This window comes from Pongo pygmaeus, chromosome X, assembly GCF_028885625.2.
Source record: "Pongo pygmaeus isolate AG05252 chromosome X, NHGRI_mPonPyg2-v2.0_pri, whole genome shotgun sequence".
Classification (NCBI taxonomy): Eukaryota; Metazoa; Chordata; class Mammalia; order Primates; family Hominidae; genus Pongo; species Pongo pygmaeus.
Genome location: NC_072396.2, coordinates 15,777,105 through 15,796,726, shown reverse-complemented (window position 1 = coordinate 15,796,726; position 19,622 = coordinate 15,777,105). Strand labels below are relative to the sequence as shown.

The 19,622-nt window shown below is 41.2% G+C and overlaps 1 protein-coding gene across 2 annotated transcripts in view; it reads left to right on the top strand.

Moving 5' to 3' along the window:
- The first annotated feature begins 2,266 nt into the window (after positions 1-2,266).
- ASB11 (ankyrin repeat and SOCS box containing 11) overlaps positions 2,267-19,622 on the top strand; it is a 32,515-nt gene continuing 15,159 nt past the window's right edge. The window contains exons 1-2 of one of the 2 annotated variants that reach the window (XM_054472108.2): positions 2,267-2,447; positions 15,034-15,113. In XM_054472108.2, coding sequence (XP_054328083.1) covers positions 2,267-2,447; positions 15,034-15,113 — 261 coding nt within the window. Of the gene's footprint in view, positions 2,448-3,386; positions 3,505-15,033; positions 15,114-19,622 lie in introns of those variants that run through there. The other variant, XM_054472109.2, reaches the window with a different exon arrangement.

Below are 19,622 nucleotides of genomic sequence, written 5' to 3'. Positions count from 1 at the left end.
GGAGGCTGAGGCAGGAGAATGGTGTGAACCTGGGAGGCAGAGCTTGCAGTGAGCCGAGATCGCGCCACTGCACTCCAGCCTGGGAGACAGAGCCGAGACTCCATCTCAAAAAAAAAAAAAAAAAGATGGTCTCTCAGAAATAGTATAGACATCCATTTGAACCTTAATAAAGCTGAGCTTCTCATGGCCAACTTTTTTGGCGTGTAAAACATAGGACAGCCATGTTTTAAATGAAAAGACCAAAACAAGGTTGAATAATGTTGTAGAACAATATACATCACTGGTCTGACATGACTAAATGATTGCCTACTTAGAGTATAATTGAACAAAGATAAACGAAAAGGACTAAAAGAGTTGTATTCATGTATTTTCATACACTGGCATTCTACCAGGTAATATAAGCTCAGTAAAGTAAATCTTATGTTAATATCTGTTCCTTGAGAGTTAAGACGACTCAAGGTCTTTATAGTGCTCTGATACACTGAAATCGATGAGCTGTATGTTGTGACTCAAGGTTGTATTCTTACATGTCAGCTTTTTAATGTAGTGAAACAGTTCTTAACCAGGCAGTCATTCTAATTTGCCTGCATGCTAGGAGAAATTCCCATATTTTTGCATAAAGCATTTGTTAAGATTTATTAGGCCGCTTGTATAACTATATTTTGGCTTGTCTTTTCAATTGATTTTAAAAATTTACAAAATCTAACATAGCCAAGAATGAAGGCAGAGACCTAGAGTGATGAGGAAAACTAAAAATAAACCCATTTCACTTGTGTTGGCCAGCTGATAAGAGAAAATTGCCCAACTAGAGAAGGTTGATTCATGAAATATTTGGGTACTTCATCCAGAACCTAGGACATCTCTTTTGTCCATTTCACTATGACTCTTCCATGATCAAGGATAGCCCACATTTTTCAGAAATGGGCACCACCTTTACCAATGCTTGAAATGCAAGTGAATGATCAGGAGGGAACCTTGCCATGGGACCTTGTCCCAGATGGAACTACCATGGCGAGTAGTCTGATGCTTCTAGTGTGACACTTTTACTTGGAAAGGCATCCAAGATAGGCCTTTTATTAAATACAGGCTTGGCCAGATGCAGTGGCTCACACCTGTAATCCTAGCACTTTGGGAAGCCAAGGTGGGCGGATCACCTGAGGTCAGGGGTTCGAGACCAGCCTGGCCAACATGGCGAAACCTCGTCTCTACTAAAAATATGAAAATTATCCAGGCGTGGTGACGCATGCCTGTAATCTCAGCTTCTCGGGAGTCTGAGGCAGGAGAATCGCTTGAACCCGGGAGGCAGAGGTTGCAGTGAGCCACGATCGCACCACTGCACTCCAGCCTGGGCAACAGAGTAAGACTCCATCTTAAAACTAAATACATACATACATGCATGCATACATACATACATACATACATACATACATACAGCTTTGGGGTAAATTGTCTTTTTTTTTTTTTGAGACAGAATCTTGCTCTTGTCACCCAGGCTGGAGTGCAGTGGCGCAATCTCGGCTCACTGCAACCTCCGCCTCCCAGGTTCAAGCAATTCTCCTGCCTCAGCCTCCCGAGTAGCTGGGATTACAGGCACCTGCCACCACACCCAGCTAATTTTTGTACTTTTAGTAGAGACGGGGGTTTCGCCATGTTGGCCAGGCTGGTCTCAAACTCCTGACCTCAGGTGATCCGCCTGCTTCAGCCTCCCAAAGTGCTGGGATTAAAGGCGTGAACCACCGCGCCCGGCCAGGTAAATGGTCTTTTTTAACTGGTCATATTTTAGATTTGGATTTAATCCTCTATAAACTTCAGAATTAAGAGAAAATGAAATGCTCCAGGGAGTAGTATTTCCCACTTAGAACATACAGCATATTTGCACTTTTTTTGTATGTCAAATAACTTGCTTTGTTTCTGTGGAAGCCGAGAAGTTTCTATCTTTCCAACCCTGCTTTCTAACATAAAATAGGAAAAATAGGGGTTTAGGAGTATAAAATGTTTGGATATGAATCTTATTTGTTAGTACTGAGTTATGTAGTTCTAGAACTATTGGATGTTTCTGGTTAGAAGGAAGTTTCTTTAGTTTATTTAACACTGCTGTGGAGTCAGCACATGCAGTCGCCAAATCAGTTAGATTAGAACCTACAAACTGAGTTCTCGGTAACAGGAGTACTGAGTGCTAGAAGGTTTAAAATAGATGTCATATGATACCAATTATAACTCAGTGAAATTTTACAGTCCTAGGACCCTATACAGAGCATAAGCCAAAATGGAAGATGGTCCTGTTTTCTATGGCTTTAAAAATATTTTTATTACAATGTTTGCTACCTTTTTTTTCTTTAAGCTTTTAATTAAAGTTTTTTTGGCTCTCCTAACCCATTTCTATATCGTCAAAGGAAATAGAAAAGAAGCGGCTAGGATAGCAGAAGAGATCTATGGTGGAATTTCAGGTAAAAGTACATGAATTTGTTCCTAATATTTAAAGAAAATCCCTCCTAGATAATTCATATGACTAGTATTTCTGGAAGGCAGATTATATTTATACTTTGATTTTAAGTGGGTAGTTTGAAAAATTGTCACTTAAAGTAGCAAATGCTGTTGGCTGCATCAATTTGTGGAGGATTTTCAGCTTTATTTTTTGCAAGTTCGTAGATCTTGTAGCAGTTGTTATTTAAGAAGTAAATAGGTAGTGGCTTACTAAGAGTATTTTGAGAAACTTCATTTCTACTAGCCAAAGTAATTACTTGTATATAATTATTTTCTTTAATATTTTAAAGCAAACTTTAACAATGAAGGGCATTCTAACCAGACTAAATTCTCTCAGGAAATAGAATGACTAATAAATTATAATTAAAGCAGCAAACGTGGCAAGCTATGTGTATTTTTTTTTGCTGTCATTTGCAACTAGAATTGATTAACCACTCGTCACTGTCAGGAAAAGCTCTTCACTAAACCCATTTTATATGGTAGCGTGCAAACCACTCCAAACAAAGTTTATTCTAACATGAAATGCCAAGATTTGGGCAAAACATTTTAAATTCTCATGCTTTGTAGAGAATAGTGTCCATTTCTTTCAAGAAATGGTTTACTTTAATTGTAGTGAGATGCTACAAAAGTAAATGAGTCAGATATCCCTGTCACTGCTGGGATTGTCACTTAATAGAGGAGTATTTATTCATAAACAGAGTTCAGAATTTCCCCATGTATTTTTAGTGTTTGCAGGGGTTCCAGGATTACATCATTCTTTATCTAGTATCCATTTCAATTTGCATCCAGGATTCTCTTTCAAAATAGTCTTATGTGATTCCAATACACTAGACAACTCAGAAGACACTAGACAACAGCAGTCTTATCTAAAGAAATAAGACCTCCAAGGACGAAGCATCAGAATGCTTCAATTAACTGGGGAAAATGAGAAGAATTGTGAAGTTTCAGAAAGTATCAGAAGGTCCGGACCATGGAAAGAGATTTCTTTTGGGGATTATATTTGTCACACATTTCAGGGAGGTATGTTACTTTGACTAGTTACAAAAAAAAAAAAAAAAAAAGTAATGTTTCTGTTAAGTTTCAAGTTAAGCATGATCTGAAAAGTTATCTTCAAATTTAATTTGTCAATTTGGGCAAGGGCTTTCTAAAATTTTCAGTAATAGTTTTGGTGTTCTCATAGATAAATCATTCTTCTGGTCTAAATTAGATGAAGTCCAACAAAGTTAATATTGGCAAGAACATGTTAAAAATGTTTTCTCCTGTTGCACCTGCGCATTATTTCTGTCTTTGTGGTCTTTAATTAAGTGCACTCTTTTTTTTTTTTTTTTTTTTTTTGAGATGGAGTCTCGCTCTGTAGCCCTGGCTGGAGTGCAGTGGCACCAACTCGGCTCACTGCAACCTCCGCCTCCCAGGTCCCAGTTCAAGCAATTCTCCTGTCTTAGCCTCCTGAGTAGCTGGGATTACAGGCACACGCCACCATGCCCAGCTAATTTTTTTGTATTTTTAGTAGAGACAGGGTTTCACCATGTTGGCCAGGCTGGTCTTGAACTCCTGACCTCGTGATCCGCCCGCCTCGGCCTTGCAAAGTGCTGAGATTACAGGCGTGAGCCACCGCGCCCGGCCTCAAGTGCACTCTTAAAAAAGGTATAAAACCTCCTTATAGTCAAAACCCATGTAAGCATGGTTTGCATTTAATCTGGAGCTGGAATACAAATCTCTTAAATACAGTTCATTTATTCTGTAGTGCAAATATCTTTACTTGTTCAATCTCTTAAAATAGTTTAATTTGCAAGTAGCATAGTATTCTAAGGTCAAAAACATTTTTCAATTATTGTTAAAGAGGCAGGGAATGGTGCATGTTAATTTCCCAGTTTTATTTCTTTCATATATATGTGTATGTGTGTGTGTGTGTGTGTATACATATACACGAATCCCTCCACCCCCAAGTTTATCAAGATTTGGTAAATAAGCCTTTCTGTTTTTTTGTTTGTTTTGAGATGGATTCTTGCTCTGTCACCCAGGCTGGAGTTTAGTGGCATGATCTTGGCTCAGTGCAACCTCCTCCTCTGGGGTTCAAACAATTCTCGTGCCTCAGCCTCCTGAGTAGCTGGGATTATAGGCGCACGCCACCATGCCCGGCTAATTTTTGTATTTTTAGTAGAGATGGGGTTTCGGTATGTTGGCCAGGCTGGTCTCGAACTCCTGACCTTGAGTGATCCGCCCACCTTGCCCTCCCAAAGTGCTGGGATTATAAGTGTGAGCCCCTGTGCCCAGCCACTAAATAAGTCTTTCTATAAGAATGTAGGCAGTAACATGCCCGGACCAGTATTTTTCACATGGTTCTGTGTTTTTTCTTTTGATACCACTGTTAACAGTCAGATACTATATTATTACAAATCTTCCCCTGCCCCACAAAATACTTAAAAAATAACAACTCTTTATTCAAAACCCAGTCCTTTAAATATTAATGCAACTAGGCCAATACACCTAAACAATAAATCCTCCTCAATCCCTCAGTCTCTCTAATTCCTAAATTATCCCATAACAATATATTTAAAGTTAGGCGTATTAAAAATCAAGAATAAAATTTTGTGAAAGTGTTAAACTCAAACCAGAAATCAAACTCAAACCAGAAATCACCTTTGCTTTTGGTCACTTTTGCACTGGTCAGACAAATGTTTGTTGGGAAAATATATGACATTTAATCAGTAAATTAGCTAATTGACTTACAAAAGTCCCAGCCCAAGGTTAAGTTTCTTGAGTCTGCTAGCATATGCTATTCCTGTAAACTATTGTCAGCAATGTCAAAAGCAAGGAAGGGCAGGAAAAACGTAGCCAGCACACAGGTTAGACTTTCATAGGTCCAGAGCACTCTTTTTTTTTTTTTTTTTTTTTTGGAAGCTGCATTTAACACCACATGCCTCATTAAATATCATTCTTTGTGCTGTAAAACCTTTTGGAAAGTTTTTTTTGTTTGTTTGTTTGTTTTGTGCAGTGGGCAGGTGGGGGTGGATTTCATAGTCTGGAATACATTATTTTATATGTCTTTGCAGCTTAAACTATTACATTTGCTGTTCGCTCATCATGTTGAATTAAGCCATGGTTGACTGTTATTAGTTTTGGTTTTTAAGCTTCTTTGTTTATTTTGTCTATTATATGTATATAGTTTTTTCTTTTTTAAAGTTTAATACATTGTCCTTGGCCTTTGGTGTTATGCCTAGAGCACCAGATGGATCACTGGATCCCACCTTCAGTCCATAGATATTTCTGCAGGCGCTTTCTCAGGAGAGATGTGTTGTATGATTTTTCAAGCTTTGCTAATTTGTATTAAGCTATGTTTAGTACTGTGACTTGGTCATCAAGAAAGAAAATATAGTGTAGATACAGATTGATCATCTGTTCTTCATAACCCTTCAGCCAGCCATGTTTCAGAATTCAATAGCTTCTGAATGTTAGAAAGATCATACAATGTGCATACTGTCTATTACACAGCACTTCTGGTGGGGCCTGGAGCTGCCTCCCACAATCAAACATTTTGATCTTTCTATAGTCAACATATAAGTATTCACACCTGGTGGAAATATAAAGAAAAATAATAAATTGCTTAACCTGAGTCCTGGCCATGCTTTGCTGCTAAACAAGTTTGCATCAAAGTTGGGGTAAAGCTTGGTTTTCAGAATTGGAGGAACTTTACAAGTGCAGATAAGACGTTGTAGAACTGTAGTGCCCTCTTTCAAAAAAAAAAAAAAAAGGCTATTTTAAGCTGTGTCTAAAAAATCAGTCCTATTCTACGTTTTATGCTTAAAATCACTTGTTGATGGACTGATCATGATTTGACAGCTATGCCTCTGCCTAACTCAGCATTCTGAATCCTTTTTCCTGTCTTTTCCATTCCAATAGGATCGCCTTTGTTTCATTCTTGCCCAAACCTCGACCTAGCCTTCTGCTCTTATTTAGTTTTGCTGGTTGTCTCCACAAACATTGGCCTAACCATCCTCAAAGTTGCATATCAGGTGCCTGCTGGCTTTTCCTAGGTTGGGACAACCAGTCCTTGGCAGAGGCTCTGCCTTCCACCAGTCTCCTTTAGCTCAGCTCTCCCGCCCTTAAGAGTTCAAAGAAGCCTTCTTTCTAATACACTGCAACATAGTTAATTGTGTCTAACACAGCTCACTGTGTCTCATCTCCTCTCTAGGACTGGACATTCTGGAGAATATTTATTTTAACTCAGTTTTATTACAATATTTTAGATATCTCAGGAAATATATTCTATTTTCCCAGTTACCTTTGTTTCACATAAAATACCATTAATTCTGCTAGGCTCTTGCCTGTATTTTGGTTCAAAATTTAAATTCCTTATGAATTTTCTTTTCCTTAATAAATGCTACAGAAGATGTTGTTTCGTATGATTTTATTTTTTATTTTTTGAGATGGAGTTTTGCTCTTATTGCCCAAGCTGGAGTGCAGTGATGTGATCTCGGCTCACTGCAACCTCTGCCTCCTGGGTTCAAGTGATTCTCCTGCCTCAGCCTCCTGACTAGCTGGGAGTACAGGCGCCTGCCACCACACTGGCTAATTTTTGTATTTTTAGTAGAGACAGGGTTTCACCATGTTGGCCAGGCTGGTCTCGAACTCCTGACCTTAGGTGATCCACCTGCCTCGGCCTCCCAAAGTGCTGGGATTACAGGCATGAGCCGCCGTGCCCAGCCATTGGGTCATCTTTTTAAATAAAAAAACAGTAATCTGAAATATTTGTTGAAATTAGAGTAAAAATTACAAAAACAGTTTAATCGTTTTTTATCTCAAATGGTTGGCACTTAGACAACTGTACTCCATCTGAACCAATGTTATTGAAATATATATGGTTTTAGAAGTTGTTGTGAAGTTGTCATTCAAACAGTCTGTGATACAAATCACATTCTGAGAAAAATTCAAAGGGGGAAATTAAAAAGTACTTGAACATTTTCCGTACACCTCATCAGGAATAAGCAAACATATTTGTAGAGTAAACTATCTTCATAATGTGTTTGCAGCCCTGTGACATGGGCAGTCTGCCAAAAAACTAAAAATAGATTGCCTTAGAAGAGAATGATTGAGTCCTACTTAAGCATTCATTTATTTGGAGAGCTCAGTTGCATACTCCTGAAGGGAATGGAAAAACTCCCAAGCTGCCAAGTAACTTTTATCCTCAATTTCTCACAATTATCTCCAATTTGCAAAATGAGAATGGTAAGAGTGAGAGACTCTGTTGGGAACAAGGATAGAAAAGCAGGAGACCCCACTGTGGCAGTTTCTGGAAAAGGGTTCTGTGTGAAAACCCTTGAAGGTCCTTTGAAGCAAGTTCTGAGAAATAATGGAACTAGAAAGGCTACTTTCTTGAGAGTTACTTTGTTTCCAGTTGGGAAACGAAAAGGATTTCTACTTTTTTTTTTGAGTTGGAGTCTCGCTCTGTTGCCCAGGCTGGAGTGCAGTGGCGCGATCTCGGCTCACTGCAAGCTCTGTCTCCCGGGTTCACGCCATTCTCCTGCCTCAGCCTCCCAAGTAGCTGGGACTACAGGCGCCCGCCACCACGCCTGGCTAATTTTTTGTATTTTTAGTAGACACGGGGTTTCACCATGTTAGCCAGGATGGTCTCGATCTCCTGACCTCGTGATCCACCCACCTCAGCCTCCCAAAGTGCTGGGATTACAGGCGTGAGCCACTGCGCCCTGCCCTGGATTTCTACTTTTAGGGCGGTACAATTGATTTATTTCACACCATTTATAGCAGTGGTCCCCAACCTTTTTGGCACCAGGGACCGGTTTCATGGAAGACAATTTTTCCATGGACCTGGGTGTGGGGGGATGGTTTTGGGATGATTCTTGTGCATTACATTTATTGTGCACTTTATTCGTATTATTATTACATTGTAATATATAATTAAATAATTATACAACTCACCATAATGTAGAATCTGTGGGAGCCCTGAGCTTGTTTTCCTGCAACTAGATGGTCCCATCTAGGGGTGATGGGAGACAGCGACAGATCATATTAGACTCATAAGGAGCATACAACCTAGATCCCTTGTATGTGCAGTTCACACTCTTATAAGAATCTAGTACCGCTGATGATCTGACAGGAGGCAGAGCTCAGGAGGTAATGCAAGCAATCAGGAGTGGCTGTAAATACAGAAGAAGCATCCGGGTACAGTGGCTCACGCCTGTAATGCCAGCATTTTGGGAGGCCGAGGCAAGTGGATCACTTGAGGTCAGGAGTTCAAGACCAGCCTGGGCAACATGGCGAAATCCCGTCTCTACTAAAAATACAAAAATTAGCTGGGAGTGGTGGTGTGTGTCTGTAGTCCCAGCTACTTGGGAGGCTGAGGCCGGAGAATCGCTTGAACCTGGGAGGCAGAGGTCGCAGTAAGCCAAGATTGCACCACTGCACTCCAGCCTGGGGGACAGAGCAAGACTCCATCTCAAAAAAAAAAAAAAAAAGAAGCTTCACTTGCTCACTTGCTGCTCACCTCCTGCTGTGCAGCCCGGTTCCTAACAGGCCACGGAAAGGCCCAGGGGTTAGGGACCCCTGATTTATAGAGAGGAGGTGGATGTCAGAGCAACCCAAGACAAGTCAATGTACCACGAGAATAAGGAGAAATTAAAAACCAATAGTTCTTAAAACCAGAACAAGGTGTGTTCTAAAGTCCCCATAACTAGGGTTTCAGTCCCATTTCTGATACTTCCTAGCCATGAGACAGCTTCATGTGGAGCAGTGGTTGTCATGCATTTTGGGGTGTTACCATTCATAAAAGCAAGGCTCTTCCCCCTTCACTGGAAACTATGGGATGGGTACTCTAGGAGCAATACAAGTTTAGATAAGGGGCATTCAAAAGGAGGGGAGCCTAGTATTTCACTCTCAAGTTGGAAATCTGCTTAGAGAGACAACTTGCTGAACGCCCCATGCCACATGAATATGAGGAAGAGAATTGGAAAGCAGCAGTGTGGTGAGGGAGAAGCTCAGAACAACCACCATTCCCTCTTTCTTGGTGGAATGAAAGATGGCACCACAGGCTTGTTACCTTGATCTCAGAGGCACAGGATCGGAGTTGGGGACATCAGAGGATGCTGCAGTGATGACAGACACTAGAAGAGGTGGCCAAATGCCAATGGATAGAAAAGGTGCATGGGTGTAAGCCCCAGTGTGAAGGGCATGCCACAGACCTGGAGTGAGGCCTGAAGTTGAGACTGATCAAGCAGGACCAGCCTCCTCTTCCAGTTAACACTTCCCATCTCATTTCCCTTTCCTGTCCCTCTTGTTTCTCCCCACTCCCAAGGCACTAGAGAGTTGGACCCTAGAAGAAGGAGGTGGGAAGCATGTGAAGAACATGCTGCCCTTCTGTCTCCAGCTGCTGGGGGGGCTGGAGAAGGCCATACCCTGCCCTGTGAGTGGAAAAAGGCTAGGAGCTGTGAAGAGGATCGGAGATTACAGTTAGAAAGAGGGCTAGTCTGTGTTACTTTAGAAACTCTTCATGAAAGTATGATGTAAATACAGAGACATGCACAAATCCTAAGTGAACAACTGCATAAATTTTCACAAAGTGAACACAATCAGGAACCAGCACCTAAGAGCAAGAAATTGCATATTATCAGCATGGCCCCCACCATGCCCTCTTGCAAACAGTCCTCACCCCTCCTCCGGGTGCTTTTGACTCCTAACACTCAAGGCAAGTTTCCCTTCCTTGTGTACTTTATAGCAGGGGTCTCCAACCCCCAGGCCACAGACCAGTACCAGTCCATGGCCTGTTAGGAACTGGGCCATACAGCAGGAGGTGAGCGGCAGGTGAGGGACATTACCGCTTGAGCTCCGCCTTCTGTCAGATCAGTGGTGGCATTAGATTCTCATAGGAGTGTGAGCCCTATTGTGAACTGCACATGTGAGGGACCTAGATTACACTCTCTTTATGAGAATCTAATGCCTGATGATCTGAGGTGGAACAGTGTCATCCTGAAACCATCCCCTGCCCACCCTCATCTGTGGAAAAATTGTCTTCCACGACACCAGTCCTTGGTAGCAAAAAGGTTGGGGACTGCTGCTTTATAGAAACCAAATCACACGGTACATGTTCTTTTGTGTCTGGCTTCTTTCACTCAACATTAGGTTTGTGAGATTTATCCATGTTGTGTATATAAGTTGAGTCTAATGGGACTGATAAGTAACGGAAAGTTACTAGAAATTGAGGATCACCACAGCCCACTTGGAGACAAGTTTTAGAAATAATGAAAACGTTCATGTTGATAACCTAAGTTAACTCTTTTAATTGCAAGTTGCCACATAAATCTTGTTTTTATTTCTAAATGGAATACTTACAGTACCTTCAAGTGACTCAGGTTGACTGGTTATTGTCAGAACAATGAAATGACAAAGCCAAGGTTATGGGTTTGCCTCTTCCATTGGTCAGGGTGCCGAGCTGGCAGCCATGGGTAAAGACTGTCCCACCAGCCCCAGTGCACGCGTTCACTTCCAAGAGCAATTAGGCAAGAGCGTAACATGTCTGAAGTACATTTCATATTGAATGAGATGCAGATGTATTAGAGGAAAAGCCTCACTAATTGGTCATTATATGCATACATTGTCTCATTTCCAGTTTATGCAAATTATAAATATCCAAAGAGTTGTTGTTGTTGTTTTTTGAGACGGAGTATCACTGTGTCACCCAAGCTGGAGTGCAATGGCGTGATCTTGGCTCACTGCAACCTCCACCTCCCAGGTTCAAGTGATTCTCCTGCCTCAGTCTCCCAAGTAGCTGGGATTACAGGCGCCTACCACCATGCCGGGCTAATTTTTGTATTTTTAGTAGAGACGGGGTTTCGTGTTGGCCAGGCTGGTTTCAAACTCCTGACCTCAGGTGATCCACCTGCCTCAGCCTCCCAAAGTGCTGGGATTACAGCGTGAGCCACTGCGCCCGGCCTCAAAGAGATTTTAAAATATTCTGCTTGTCAACTTTCAACCAACTAAAGACAAGGGTAAATACAAATGCAATATATGCTCATGTTAAAAATTTTTATCTGTTTTTGAAATACCATTCGACTCAGCAATCCCATTACTGGGTATATACCTAAAGGCATATGAATTGTTCTGTTATAAAGACACATGCATGCATATGTTCATTACAGCACTATTCACAATAACAAAGACATGGACTCAACCCAAATGCCCACCAATGACAGACTGGATAAAGAAAATGTGGTACATATACATTATGCAATACTATCTAGTCATAAAAAAGAATGAGATCATGTCCTTTGCAGAGACATGGATGGAGCTGGAGGCCACTATCCTTAGAAAACTAACAGGAACAGAAAACCAAATGCCACATGTTCTCACTTATAAGTGGAGCTAAATGATGAGAACACATGGACACGTAGAGGGGAACAACATACACTGGGGCCTATCGGAGGGTAGAGGGTAGGAGGAGGGAGACAATCAGGAAAAATAACTAAAGGATACTAGGCTTAATACCTGGGTGATGAAATACTCTGTAAAACAAACCCCCATGGCACAAGTTTACCTATGGAACAAACCTGCACATCCTGCACATGTACCCCTGAACTTAAAAGTCAAAAAACATGAAATTGATGATGTCTATTGCATATAATTATTTTCTTTGGAAATTTTTTTATCTGTTTTTCTTTGTTATTATAAAAAGCAATACACATTCATATCAGGAGTATGGGATCACCAGTGATTCTATCTATCTATCTAATCTTTTTTTCTCTTGTTAAAATGTTTGGAAATAATTTCAACCGACAGAAAAGTTACAAGAACAGTACAAAAAATTCCGCTTCTCTTCACCCAGAGACTCCATTCATGCTTAGCCAACTGTCCTAATATAGCAAAAGGATCAGGTGTCTTGCCTTTAGATAGCGCATTTCGTCATCCCTTTCAATCTGGAACTGTTCCTCAGTCTCTCCAATTATTTTGTAAAATGTCCCCTCAGTTTGGGTTGGTGCACAGTTTCCTCCTTATTAGATTTTGGTTATGCATTTTGGGCAGAAATACCACAGAAGCGGTGGTGTGTTCCTCCTCATTATGTTTCTTCTTATGGGACATGATGTTACTCATCGCATTCCATCAGATGACAATCTGTTCCATCACTGGTGTTAACTTTGCTGATGTTAACTTTGATCACTTGGGCAAAGTGATGTCTACAATTCTGTTCTATAAAATTACCCGTGTTCCTTTTTTAATTAGTCATTATTTTGCAGGGAGATGAGTTGAAGCTGATTCTATTATTTCTTCAATTTCTAAGTTGGGATTTTATTATAAGAAAGCACTTTCTCTTCTCTGTCTTTATATATTCATTTATATCAGTGAGGACTTCTAGATTACCATTTTATTTGATAGGATATAATCTCTTATCTCATTGTTTATTTTGATAATCAGGTTGTCCCATATTTGGCCGGTGGAAGCCCCATCAAGCCAGCATCTGTGTCTTTTTGTCACCCAGGCTAGAGTACAGTGGCATAATCTTGGCTCACTGCAACCTCTGCCTCCCGGGTTCAAGCGATTCTTCTGCCTCAGCCTCCTGAGTAGCTGGCACTACAGGCGTGTGCCACCACACCCGGCTAATTTTTGTATTTTTATCAGAGACAGGGTTTCACCATGTTGGCCAGGCTGGTCTCGAACTCCTAACCTCGTGATCCACCTGCCTCAGCTTCCCAAAGTGCTGGGATTACAGGCGTGAGCCTGGCCAGCACTTTCTTACTTTCTTGGAAGATGTTTAAGGCCCATCTTATATTTTACCTGGCCCAGACCTGGGATCAACATTTCTCTAAGGAGTCCTGGTTCAGGTTTTCTCAGTGCACCATGCTAAAAAAATATGTATATACGCACATCTATGTTTTACATTTAAATTTACTTTTATATCTAGATATATTGAAAATCACATTTTCATGCTAATTGCTCCAATATCAATCCAACCCTGTAAAGTGCATTCAAGTTTTCCCCATTTTCAGAACCTAAAGGGTGAGAGAAGTTCATACATTGAGTTTCAGTGTAGGAAGAGGGCTTATTGAAATGTTTCTAACCCTGATTCTCATCCACTGGAAAAATTCTTTCTTTCCTTAAGGCCTTCAGTTATTTCAAATTCACACAATTCCATTTTTGCTGGGATTTTCGTTTCACCAAGTTTATAGGTATGGAAACCTGAGTTTTTAACACCATCAGGATCACCCACAAGAGGTTGAGGAGACTTTGTGTTAAATCCAAATTATATTACATTCTATTCAGTGCATGAAAAGCACAACCATAATGTGAAAAAGTCCTACATTTTGCAAACTGGAGTAGGTTTTCTTCCAAAATAATTGATTGCCCTTTGGCAGGTTTAATGGGGGGGGTTACTTCTCAAATCCTCATTTAAACTAGTTAGTCTTGTTTGCAGATAAGCAATTATAAGAAAAATATGTCTGGAAGGCAGCTCTAAGGCTGTTCCTTATGGCACTGCTCTACTGTGCCTACTTACTAATCATACAATGTCTGGAGCACCTAACATCATGGTTGTATTTGACTGGCCTACTTAAAGACCAATGCACTTGGACAAATATCAGATTATTATATTTCCATTTTACCAGTAAGGAAACTAGGGTTCAAGTAATTTTGGTAACTTGCTGAATTTGGCAGAGAAAGTGATCAAGGTAGGACTTGAACCCTAGCAGTCTGGCTCCACTGGCCCATGCTCAGTCATCACACTAAGCTGCCCACAACAAAGCTTTTAGGGAAAAACTTTTGGGAGATTAAATTGTCTGAAAAATGACATTCTACATTATAATAGATATGTCTTCATTATCAAATGAAGCAGATAAAATTACCTAGGGAATTTGGGGAAAAAACCATTTTCACTGATCCCTCAGAGCAAGCTTGTCCAACTCGCGGCCCAGGATGGCTGTGAATGTGGCCCAACACAAATTCATAAATTTTCGTAAAACTTACAAGATTTTTTTGTGATTTTTTTTAGCTCATCAGATATTGTTAGTATTAGTATATTTCATGTGTGGCCCAAGACAATTCTTCCAATGCGGCCCAGGGAAACCAAAATATTGGAAACCCCTGCCTTAGAGTCTCCTTCATAATACACAGGCTGTTGAGTCTTTGGGGTGTGGATGAAGGTGGAAGGCGGGGGAAGGATAAAAATGTGGAAGCTCATTGACTTTCTTGGCCCTTCATTTTGTCTTATATAGAGCTATCGGATTCAAGCACTGGGCACTATATTTTTGAACTAAATCTATTGCTTATTAAAATTGCCTCCCAAAAGCCAGAGAGATTGACTGTTCCTTCTCTTGGCACAAACCACCAAACCGTAAAGGACTTTACATTCAGTAGCTTGTCTCCCTGAAAGTGGCTGACGAGAGAGCCTGATGTGTGATACCTGCTTCCCTCCTCTTCCCTCCTCTTCCCTCCTCTTCCCCCCTCTTCCCCCCTCTTCCCCCAAATCTCCTCTCACAGTGGGTGGGCAGCATGGACAAGTTGCAGGAAGAAGTCTCCAGGCCTTGACTTTGAGCTTGATTTGTGTTTCAGATTGCTGGGCTGATCGATCCCCACTACATGAAGCTGCAGCTCAGGGGCGCTTACTGGCCCTTAAAACTTTAATTGCACAAGTAAGTGAACTGAAGACTTGATCCTTCATGCTTATGCTATAATTACACATCATTCTTTATTAGCTTTGGCTGTAGCAGAGGTGTGGCTCACCCTATCCAGGTCCCACCATTGCCATTCGAGGCATGTATGTCCTCTCATACCTCACTGCCTGTCCTCCTCCTGCCTCTCCTTTCCTGGAGAGCTCCTTCATTTTCGGCCCAGTTCCCTCCTTTTCCTCTGGGCCTTCCTTTACCTCATAAGAAGTTTCCCTATGAGGAATGATAGAGAATGCTCTCAAATGTTTGTTGCACTAACTCACCTCATGCTCTTCCAGCATGCATTAGCACCAGCAGTCCTGAAGTTAAGTTAGTCAGCTATTGCTGCCTAAAAAATGACCTCAAAGCATAATGGCTGAAAACAACAGATACTTGGATTTTCATGGTTTCTGTGGGCCAGGGAGCAGCTTAGCTAGGTGATTCTGGCTCTGGGTCTCTCACAGGCTGCCACGTGTCAGCCAGGGCTGCAGTCATCTCATGGCTCAAGGGGGGCAGGATCTACTTTCAAACTCACTCACGTGGTTGTTGGGAAACCTCAATTCCTTGCCACATCAGCCTCTCCACAGGGCTGTGTCATAAGATGGCAGCTGGCTTCTCCCAGAGAGAGTGCAAGAGGTACCTAAGAAGGAAGTCACAGTTGTTTTATAACCTCATCTCCGAAGTGACATTCTGCCACTTCTGCCATATTCTACTCATTAGGTGTGAGTCAACAAGTCCAGCCCACACTCAAGGGGCAGGGATTATACATGGGAGGCAATGCCTAGATTCCAAGATTACTGGGTGCTATCTTAGAGGTTGCCTATCCCAATGATACACTATTTTAAGAACAAGCATTAAAATAGGTTGACAATGGGTAAATCTGACTCCCCAGGGAACATTTATTGAAGTCTTAGTTATGAAGGCTACTTTATTTATATTTATGACTACATCCCCAGCACCTTGAAAAACGAGTAGGGGCCTGGTAAGTATTTGTGAAATGAATGAATGAAAGTATGCAGGCTCCATTTGCTTTGTATGTTTTAGGGTCTACATTTATACAGAGGAGGTAAGCCATCATGTCTTTCTTCCACAACTAGGCAATCATCTGGCTTTCTTGCTACTTTGAATTTAAACAGCTGGGTGCACTGCTCTCTCTCTCTTTCTCTTTTTCTTTCTTTCTCTCTCTCTGTCTCTCTCTCTCTGTCTGTGTGTGCATGTGTGTGTATTTTTCATTTATTTGTTTTTTGATTTCTCCTTTATGAGTTGTGTTACTTCTTAAAAAGTAGAGGTAAATGGAAATCATCACTGCCAGCAATGATCAAATGAACTTTGTACCTGATTTTATCACTTGCTTATTTATTTTTAAGTACTTTAAATTTGATATGATTTGATTACTTTTAATATGTAATATATTCACATAGTTCAAAAATTAAAATTATCTAAAAAGGTGGACTGGCCGGATGTGGTGGCTCACGCCTATAATCCTAGCACTTTAGGAGGCCGAGGTGGGTGGATCACCTGAGGTCAGGAGTTCGAGACCAGCCTGGGCAACATGGTGAAACCCCGTCTGTACTAAAAGTACAAAAATTAGCCAGGCGTGGTGGTGGGTGCCTATAATCCCAGCTACTTGGGAGGCTGAGGCAGGAAAATCGTTTGAACCTGGGGGGGTGGAGGTTGCAGTGAGCCGAGATCGCGCCACTTCACTCCAGCCTGGGTGAAAGAGTAAAACTCTCTCTCAATAAAATAAATAAATAAATAAAATTTAAAAGGTGCACAATGAAACGTCTTGCACCCACCTTTTCTCTCTCAGTCTCCCACCTCAATACTTTCATTGGTATATTTTTAATAGGCTTTTTAAATTTTTGTATAATTTTAAAGAAGAGTTGAAAAGGATACAGAGAGTTCCCATATACACTGTACCCTTCACCCAACTTCCTTTAATATTGACATCTTACATAGCTATGGTACATTAGTCAAAAATACGAAGTTAACATTGATACAATACCACTGACTAAACTGCACACTATTGTGATTTCACCAGTTTTTCCTCTTGTGTCCTATTTCTGTTCCAGGATCCCACATTGCACTAACTATACTTAATAAGTATATTAGCTTCAATAATATGATTAAATGTGTAAAGGGGCATTCTTTATAGAAAAGTTCAACTTTTTCTTTTACACCCCTACTTCTTTACCCTTATACACTGTTAAAAAATGTATTTGTCTACTTTTACAAACTTTATTTTACATTTAGATAATATGATCGATGTGAGTAAAACATTAAACCGATGTGAGTAAAACATTAAGCTAATGTGAGTAAATGTGAGTAAAACATTAAACCAAGATTCAGGAGCTCTTGGTTACACTGCTGGCTGTCACTGACAACCAGTCTTAAAAAGTATTTGAACATTCTACTCCTCCATTTTCTCATGCACAGTTGAGGTGATCTACTCTAGATGATCTTTCAGGCCTTTCCAGCATTACATTTCTACAATTTGAGGGATTCTGAGATTTTGCACCATAACAGTTTTTTTCTAGCACACTTCTGCCACCTTGTGGACTAGTCTGTTTTTTCTTATTTTCTCAAAAGGAAAAGAAAAATGAAAAGACTTTTTCTAACTCTTATTAGATGCCCAGTTTGAAATATGTAGCACAGCTCTAGAGTAATGATGTCATATTCAGGACATGAAAATAGACAGAATTCAGGAGTCAAAAAGAGGCCTTATGATGAAGGGACAATTCTGGGAAATCACAGCTGCTGGCCACAGCAAGGATGCAGCCAGAGATCTGGCAGGAGATGGTGGCCGTGTAAGTAGGAGTTTGGGGTTCAGGGTCATGGCATTGGGTTTTGGAAGCTTTCGGTTGGTCAGTTACAAGGCAGAGGATCAAAAGCAGGACTCAGCTGGGAAGGACAGACTAGGGATCTAATTCCTTTTATAAATCAAAAATAAAATTCTAAGCCCCACCCCCGCCGCCCCAACCATCTGAATGTACCCCTCCTCTCAGCCAGGGCATTCCAAAACTAACCTGAAAAATTGGTTCAGGCCATGACAGGAAAGGAGGGTTGAACATGCCTCATTATACCCTCCTCCCTTTTGGAACTCAGGAAAAGATGACCAGAATTTAACATCAACACAGACCTTAAGTATGATAAGAAACATTTACAATCTATTCTCTCTGAAGCCTGCTACCTGGAGGCTTCATCCACATGATAAAACTTTTGTCTCCACAACCCCTTATTGTAACCCAGACAGACATTTCTATGATAATAACTCTTTCAACCAATTGCCAATCAGAAAAATTTTCAATCTGTCTATAATCTGGAGCCCCAGGCCCCCACTTTGAGTTGTCCAACCTTCCCAGGCCAAACAAATGTACATTTTACATGTATTTGATTGATGTCTCATGTCTCCCTAAAATGTATAAAACTAGGCTGTGCCCTGACTACCCTGGGCACATATTCTCTGGATCTCCTGAGAGCTTGTCACAGGCCATTGGTCACTCATATTTGGCTCAGAATAAATAAATCTCCTCAAATATTTTACAGAGTTTGACTGTTTTTGTCAACACTTTTGCAGATAGAAAGTGATCATCAGAGGGAGGGAAACGGTAAGAGCCAAGTTGTTAAAATCAGGTTATGAAGTCAGAGTTGTCCAGCAGCTAGGCTGACCTTGTCATCTGTCACATGGAGTCCAGGACAAGGAAGGGAAACATGGTAGTATGGGGAGGGAGAATGTGTTAGGACGGGGTGGAGGCACTCATACCTGGGTGAGGAAATGAAGGTTAGGAGAAGTCCGCTGGCCCCGGACTCTAGGACTTCAGAGACCTCTGCACACAGTGGAGTCATGGCTGAAGCAGTGCTGCTACTCCACAGCACATGAATCCTAGGAGCACAGTCTACTTACTCTTAAGCCTGGGAGTTATTGTTTTGTTCCAGATCCAGTTCGACCTCCTGAACTTGTCTGCACTCCATCATCTATACCTCATAACTACTGTTGTTCACAGCCACAGCAGGCCCATGCCAGCCTGTTCCTAGACTCATAGTGACATCTCTGTGGCTCTCCTTGCTTTGGTCTTACATCCCTACTCCTGCAATCAGCCCTCCATGCTGCTACCAGTAGGCTTCTAAAAAGGCTAATCTATTAGCTCCAGACCCTCTGCAGCCTAGCAGACTTCATAGGTGCTCCATTTCCTCTAAGACATGCCCTCCTTGTTTGGAAATCAAAGCCTTTCATGACCTAGCTCCAGCTTACTGTCCTCCTTCGTCTCCTCCCATCTCCTGCTTCTACTTTCTGTGGATTCTTTCTGTTCCAGAAATCCAACTGTGGCCCTGCCACAGGAAGCAACAGGAAATAACAGGAAATAACTTCCTGTTGCTTCCTGAATTTGCAGTTTCTATTCTCTCCTAATGGCATACTCTTTCTTGGTCTTCACAGCTTGAAACATTTTATGCTTCAAGTCTTAGCTAAATACTACCTCATTTGCAAGGTTTTTC